This window comes from Nicotiana attenuata, unplaced genomic scaffold, assembly GCF_001879085.1.
Source record: "Nicotiana attenuata strain UT unplaced genomic scaffold, NIATTr2, whole genome shotgun sequence".
NCBI classification, from domain to species: domain Eukaryota; kingdom Viridiplantae; phylum Streptophyta; class Magnoliopsida; order Solanales; family Solanaceae; genus Nicotiana; species Nicotiana attenuata.
The window spans coordinates 132,002-140,234 of NW_017672135.1; the positions used below are offsets into that span (position 1 = coordinate 132,002).

General features: G+C 38.0%; 1 protein-coding gene across 2 annotated transcripts in view; it reads right to left on the reverse strand.

Moving 5' to 3' along the window:
* Nucleotides 1-3,451, reverse strand: part of LOC109211997 (protein FAR1-RELATED SEQUENCE 5-like) — a 6,389-nt gene extending 2,938 nt beyond the window's left edge. The window contains exons 1-2 of one of the 2 annotated variants that reach the window (XM_019375601.1): nucleotides 3,293-3,451; nucleotides 1,089-2,564 (exon numbers count right to left, since the gene is read on the reverse strand). In XM_019375601.1, the coding sequence (XP_019231146.1) occupies nucleotides 1,089-2,564; nucleotides 3,293-3,379 (1,563 nt within the window). In that variant the 5' untranslated portion in view covers nucleotides 3,380-3,451. Of the gene's footprint in view, nucleotides 1-1,088; nucleotides 3,185-3,292 lie in introns of both variants that reach the window. The other variant, XM_019375600.1, reaches the window with a different exon arrangement.
* Between the last annotated feature and the right edge of the window lie 4,782 nt (nucleotides 3,452-8,233).

The following is an 8,233-nucleotide window of genomic DNA, read 5'->3' on the forward strand; positions in this document are numbered from 1 at the left end:
ATAAGGTACAAAGAATTACAATGTTGGTGTTAACAATGGCAATTTTGTTTCGCTAATTAGCATTTTGACCTCTTTAAATTCTCAACAGGGACGGATTGGGGGCCCCTACCACCCCCACCCCCACCCCCCAAAGTACAAACTTTTTTTCATTATTTTGGATCCTAAAATTTTTCAAAGTTCCAAATAACATTTTTAAATAATAAATAATTTTGACCTCCCCCAATCTTTATCAAATTTGCTAGTCCTTTTCCTATAGAACCTTGCTACTCCAAGTGCCAAACCCCCCTCTTCCTAGCAATAAATCTTGGGAATGCCATTGTTCCCTTTTCATTTTTTTGTATAGCGATGGTGGTTAGACCAACTTGCTAGCACATCGACTATTTTATGATGTACTTGCACCCTTCCACTAGTACAAGCACAGTAACTCCTTGTGTCAGGGCTTAGATGGGAAGACACCACCGGACATTTTTGCCTCTTCTGGGATATGTACCCTGTTCTCCAATGATCTTAGTTCACAATTTATCAACTGCTAGGTGATGCTTTTGGGTGTAGTGAATGCCACTGATTCACAGCGAAGAACTAATTTATGGAAGTTACGGTGTACAATTTAGCAAAATTACAGAGTTAAAGCATACAATCTAGGTAAAATAGGAAAGACAATCAATCTGATTTACTTCAACTTCCATACCATTAGATTTGAGAGCACCATGTAGTTGAGCTTTTGCACATAGAAGCAGCAGAATTAACAAAGAGGATCCACTCACGTCCATGCTTTTACTTCTCTAATTGGGAGTAGAAGGCATGGGACTTCAAGCAGTAGTCAACCAAATGAATTTACAGACAATGGAAGATGAGTCCTAATGATCATCAGAGTACTAATGCATATCCAGAAGAAATTGGGTTATCTACAATAAAAATCGAATGATACCAAAAGCTCACACAATTACAATGCTCAATCATCAAGTAGGAGGGAAAAAAAAGTGAATATGAATTTGCAGTGAAGACAGTATGCATGACATACACCAGCAGAAACAACATCCCACTAACTTCTGGGTGGAGCTGAAAGATTTCAAAATGAAAGAAATTACCACCAAGCAGGAGTCACCACAGCCAGCTTGATTTCCATTCAAGTTGAATTCCTTTGCTTTGTTCCTGTCTAGACTCTTCGGTGGTGCTGGAGTACTGCACATAGCAGCTGCAACCTTCTTGGAAGCTTCACGTAGAGCATCCATAGCAACTTTGTACACATTTTCCGAATCCACTCCTTCTTTGACATATTTAGTTGCTTCTAGGCTTAACTTTTCAAAGCGGGCAGTGAAGGACTCATTATGACTACTTGGCAATCCAAGATCGTCTTCATCCAATACAACCTCGCTCTTGGCTTTTCTTGTCCAACGTTTTAGTACATAGTGAGATGGAAGCCTCAGAATGTTTTTCACTCTAAAAACAGCTAAAATGTGCTTACATGGAATACCTAAAAAGGCAAACAATTGGCAACTGCAGCTAGCTTTCTTCTCAAAGACATTATATTGGACATAATGAACTTTATGGTCCTCTCCAAACTTTGCCACTTGATACACTACATCTGGTCTTGTATCATTAATTACAGTTGCAGGGTAAGCCAAAGTCTCCATTAGTTCTTGTTGAAACATCAAAAATATTTCCCTTGTATAAAGATTAGCTGCTTGTTTTTCCATGGGAGATGGGGTCTTCAAAATAGGAGAAATATTTATGGTATCATTCTCCGCCTTTACCTCCTTCTCATGTCTACTGGCAGTAGCTTTTTCATACTGAGTCATTAGGATGTGAATGTTAGTCGATGCATCTATATATCCATCGAAGAATGAGTTTGTACAGTCACTAGTTTTAGCAATAGATGTCTCCCCAAAGAATGTATCTCGAAGGTAAATTGGAACCCAGTGTTGTCGAGCATCATACATCGAGTGAAGCCATTCGTCATCCTTGAGATTGTATCTTCCAAGAAGGGACTCCCAGCACAATTCAAACTCCTCAATTGTCTCAGCCGAATTGACACATTTCTGGAATTCTGCTTCAAAAATGGGAAATGACTGGAGTGAATGCGCGAGCCTCTCCTGTACTTGTCTAAAAATATTGGATTTGCAAAAGCGGTGACGAGCGCCTGGAAATACGTCTGCAATTGCTGACCTGATGATCCTATCGTGGTCAGTAGTTATAGAAACAGGATGGCGACCAGACATTGCAGCAAGCCAATTTTGGAATAGCCAAATGAATGATGACTCTGATTCATTGAGAAGCAGGGCACAGCCAAATAAAACTGGTTGACAGTGATGGTTTACTCCTATAAATGGGGCAAAAGGCACCCGGAATCGCTGAGTCCTATAAGTGGTATCAAATGTAACAGTATCTCCAAAATAAGAATAATTCATTCTGGAGGTTGAATCGGCCCAAAAGATGTTCCCTGATGGACCACCTTGAACAACATAAAAGAAACCGGGATCCTCAGCCTGCTTCTGCTTCAAATACTCAAGGATATAGTGAGCACCAGTACCTAGAGTCCTCTGCCTGGTTTGGTTCATATAATTCTGGCAATCAGATTTAGTGAAACCAACATTATTAATGCCACCAGATTGCTTAATTAAGACAGACATAACACGAGTAGCGCCCAAACCAGCAGCTTGGAGGGTATCAATCAAGCTGCGGGCAGGACCAGAGACATGCCTATGTGATCGAAGCAAGTGGACTTGATCAGGGGGTACAAGCTCATGATTATGGTCTTTGACGAATGTAGTAATAGCCCATTTACCAGAAGCCTGTTTCTTGACAGTCAAGTGAGCCTTACAACCGACCCTAGAGACAATTCGCTGACGCCTGGGTTTGTGTTGTTCATCAGGCCTAGGGTTAAAGCCCTCTTTGGAACACACCAATTGGCGGCTACTAATAGTGTTATCGCGACGTGAACGTCGATAAGCACTGACCCGAGTCCCAAACCCGACTCTGCGTGCATAGGAATTGTAGAAAATTCGAGCAGCCTGCTCAGATTCGAATTCCATGCCCTCATAGGGTTCTAGGTCGGAAGAAGAGCACTGGTCTCCTGAATCCAAGGCAGATGAGATGTGCTTGTAGTCTTCTTCTTCTTCTTCACCAGAACCCACATCGAACTCCATTGCATCGTTTTCCAAATTTAAGGGTTGAGATTCCATAACTAAGTTGACAATGCAATAGAAAGAGAATACAAGAAAACATGAAAGAAACAAAGATTAGTTTTTCAATGTAGAATTTGGTTATTACACAGAATAAATTATTGACTGACCGCGAAGGCTACGGAGAGCGACGGAGGAGGAGCTTTCATACGGTGGCTCAGTTGCATTTCCAAGCGCTGAGCCTGAGCTTCAGTCATCTAAATTTAGGGGAGGGAATGACAACCCTCTAAATTTTGAGCTGTGTTTTTCTTTTTCTTTTTCTTTTTGCAATAAAGGCAGGAGAAAACGTGGCTTTGACAAAGGATTGATGGAAGCAAAATTATTAATCATATATGTTCCGGTAGGATTGTGTTTAATTTGGTAAATATTAGAATTATCGTATTGAAATAAAAAATGTTGGTATTTGGTATTCAATATTTTATTATTTGATATGATATTTGGTTTAAATTTTAAAAAATATTGATATTAGGTGTTGTATTTGGTATTTAAAATAAAATACTGAAATACCGATATTGTACCGAAATATATATTATATTACATAATACACATATTATTAATTACAACATAAATATAAAAGTCTAAAATTTTACTTTCTTTTATTGTCTAACTTCATCAATTAAATGTAAGCAAGTAACAAGACATTTCTAATGATCAAATTTATTCCTTTATGTACAATTTTCTATCACTGAGTCGATATTTGCTTGTTTTGGACAAAACTTTTATCGACAAACATTTTTAGTTTTGTACTTTTGAGTATTTTAATTAAGTATACTACTGGCTATGACTCTATGCACTAGTTAATATTCAAACCGAATAAACCGAACGGAGAAGAATCGAACCATACTGACTTTAATTAGGTACGGTATTGGTATAGCATTTTAGGAAACTGAATACCAAAAATACCGAACCGAAATGTCTAAATACCGTACCGTACTGACCGACGAACACCTATATTTTCCACCATATTGTTCACTAACCCACCTATTTTTTTCCATTTTTTTATAACCATTTACGGAATATACCAGTCCATTTAATTTGAATTTACGAGGTCATACTTATTGTGAGTTTTTTTCATATGAAAACTCAAAATCTCTAATTAAAGGCGAAAGAAATCTCATACATCACGGAGTACTTGAAACTTAGAGAAATCGACAACTAACGTCAATCTTTTTGTTAATTTGTTCGAATGAATAATGTCCTTAAACGATGATTAATATCTTTTTTATCTTGCTGATAATATTATTAATTAAAAGTTCTTTATGTTCTTCGAATGATTGGTCAAACGTGTCTTCAATATAAAAATTCTATTAACACCATTTTTCTTGTTCTAACCACCAACGCAAGTGCACTAATGTTGAAGGAGATCAAACATATAGAATGTACTTCACTAATAAATTACAGATTTTTAGCTGTAATTTGATTTATGTCTCAAGTAACCAAATCCTTACCCATCATCATCACCTTTGCTGTTATCGTCCCCACCCTCCAAACTTTCTTCACAAAATGCGCTTGAGAATATGAGTTAATATCTTGATGGTTATTCAAGTTAGAAATGACCTAGTAGTAAAGTCATTTTTGTTTGTTTTATACCAGATGATTAATTTCTGAATTTGAAATCACTACTTATATATTCGGTATTGACAATAATTTACAAGAATATATATTCTGTAGTCTTAGTAAAAGGGAGAAAGGTTAAAGATTTACCCAATATGAAATATCACATTATTCGAGGAACCATAGATGTTGTAGGAGTAAAGGATCGTCAACAAGGGCGTTCTAGTGCGTTGTATGTTCTTATCTAAGGCTTGTATCATTTGATGATGCCATGTGAATCACAAGAAACATTTAAAGCTATAAGGTACCCATTGTTGGAAAAATTGGATGATTACGGAGAATAAAAGGTTTAGCTTGAGGCGTGTCAAGGACACTGTCCTTAAGGATATTTCGCCCACACTGAGATGAATAATATTAGGCGTATCCCCCATGATTCAACAAGCTCTTCTAGTATAACTAGGAACAGAAACAACAAAGATTTATAAGAAGAAAACCCAGCACCAAAGAAAGAAGAAGAAAAGTTGTTATTATTTTCACACTACTACTATTAACACAAGTTGATAGCTCTCTCTATATATATAGTCCAAAAAACAATCTGAAAATGAAGAAACCTCCAAGCCATAAAAGCTTTTCAATTACAATACATTAAAAACCAAAGTAACGTATAAGAAAGGAATAAGATGGTCAGTATCACAAAAACTAACAAAAACCATTAAGGCTATAGATTTATATTGTTAAGAAACGGTAAAATCAATAAAGGATACCAAACCATTAAGACTTAAGTCCATAACGTTAAACTTATTAGCATTAAAATATAGTTATGGCCTCCAATCATCAGTTTTAAAATATTAAATTTGTAATTTGAAAATTATGCCATCAGTTGCATTTTGTAATAAGACCAATTAATATTATTTTAAGAGAATGAACCTAGATATAATTTTAAACAATTCTTTTTGAGATATTAAAACTATTTTGGTCTCAACAATCCCCCACATAGCTCAAAAAGAATATTATAATAAAATAAGATAAGACTAAATTTGCTGGATTTTCACAAATGAGCATAATGCGTCGCATCTGGTGTCTCTTGGACTATGAACCAGACCTAGATAAAATAAGATTAAACTCACAGAATAATTGGTGAAGTTTAGAACTTCTATGAACCAAGAATTCTTTTGTAAATTTAGTGTCTTATCTATCACATTATACCCACACACACTTTGTTGTTTATCGCGGTTTTNACTTCAGCTCAATGTCCTGAAGTTATTTAGTTCATTTCTAAAAATTTCAGCACTTGATAAGCTGAAGTTTTTGTCCTGGACTCAATAGTATTTGTCGTAAAGCTTTTGTTTATTTAATGTATTTAGTGATGAGCTGAAGTTTTTGTCCTACATTTGACACTTTTGTTATGAATTTTAACCAAAACTACAGTCTACAGGATGAATCCGATTTGCGTTGTTATAACTTTCAATAGGAGTTGGACTCCTGATTACAAATACTTGGATCATGATACAAAACTTGTTCTACTTGATAAGGACATATCATTCAATAGTTTCCTGAAGAAAATTAGTGAAGTTGTAAATATTGATTCAACCATATATGCATTAAAAGTATGGTTTGATATCAAACTAAATACAAGCAAAGGAATGGTTGTAACTTCAGATGAAGAACTCAGTACGTGTATGCATTTGCTTACAACTGATTCAGCCTACAATGTAACGACCCGACCAGTCGTTTTGAGCTCTAGCATTCAGCAGCCTGAGGCCGCGAGCATCTTCATTTCAGGTATTATGACTTGTGCGCGTGGTTGGAATTGAATTTCGGGAAGTCCAGAGTTGATTTGGAAAGAGAATTCTCCTTTCGGAAGCTTAAAGTTGAAAGAATGAACTAGGATTGTAATTTTGAGTAAACGACCTCGGAATCGGGATCTGAAGGATCCAACGGATTCGTATGATGATTTCGGACGTGGGCGTATGCCCTGATCAGGTTTTGGATAACCCGGGAGCGTTTTGGCGTCTATGGTGGAAGTTAGCATTTTAGAAGAAATTTCATAAGTTTGGCTTGAAGTGCATTTCAGTTTTATTAATGTCCGTTTGGGATTCCGAGACTGTGAATAGCTCCGTAGGGTGATTCTGGAGTTGGGAGCGCGATAGGAAGTGAATTCGGAGGTCCGTAGGTTATTTTGGAGTCATTTGGCTAAAGATAGAAATTTGAAGGTTTTGAGGAGTTTGACCGGGAGTGGAATTTTTGATATCGGGGTCGGAATCTGATTCCGGAAGTTGCAATAGGTCCGTAATGTCGAATATGACTTGTGTGCAAAATTTGAGGTCAATCGGATGTGATTTGATAGGTTTAAACATCGGAAGTAAAAGCTTGAAATTTCGAAGTTCATAAAGCTTGAATCGGGGTGTATTAGCGTTGTTTGATGCGATTTGAGGCCTCGAGCAAGCCCGTAATGTATTTTAGGATTGGTTAGTATGTTTGGTTGGGGTCCTGGGGGCCCCGGGTGGATTCCGGGTGGTTAACGGATCGAAATTTGGATTTGTGGACAGCTGAAGGAATCTGGTTGCTGGTATTTTTGCTTCTGCGGTGGGTTGACCGCAGAAGCGGCACCGCAGAAGCGGACAGGGAGCTGCAGAGGCGAGTTTTGGTCCAAGGCTTGAGGACCGCAGATGCGGTCAAGGTACCGCAGAAGCGGAACCGCATCTGCGGAGAATGTGTCGCAGAAGCGAATGGGAGTATCTTGGAGAGGACCGCAGATGCGGTCAAAGTTCCGAAGAAGCGGGACCGCATCTGCGGGTGGCAAGTCGCAGAAGCGAGAAAGGGTTGGCTTAGGAAAGACCGCAGATGCGGCATTTTAACCGCACCTGCGGAACCGCAGAAGCGACCAAGGAACCGCAGGTGCGGAAACAGCTGGAGCAGTGAGGTCTTTTAAGTTCGGGGTTGAGTTCATTTCAACCCCATTTTTCTTCCATTGGAGTCGATGGGGAGCAGCTTTGAGGTGCCATTTTCGTCACTTGTCAAGAGGTGAGTAATTCATGCTAGCTTTGAGTTAAATATCAAGTTTATACATGGGTTTAGGCAAGGAAATTATGGAAAATTTAGGTTTTGGTGGAAAACCTAGAAATTTGCATTTCTTGGAATTTGGCCACGATATTGAGTATGGAATTTAGTGAAAATTATATATTTGAGTTCCTAAGGTCATGGGTAATCTTTATCTTCAAAAATTTTTGGATTCCGGGCACGTGGGCCCGAGGGCGTTTTGGTCAACTTTTCGATCGGAGTTAGGAATTTCTATAAAATTAGATTGTAATGATTAAATGGGCATATATTAATGGATTTGTGTAACCGTTGGCTAGTTTTGGAGCGTGGTGCATCAATTAGAGTCTTCGGAAGGGCGTAGAATGCCGGTTATGGATCTTCGGAGCGAGGTGAGTCTCCTTTCTAACCTTGTGAGAGGGAATTTTTCCCATAGGTGAAATAATTGATTATGTGCTCCT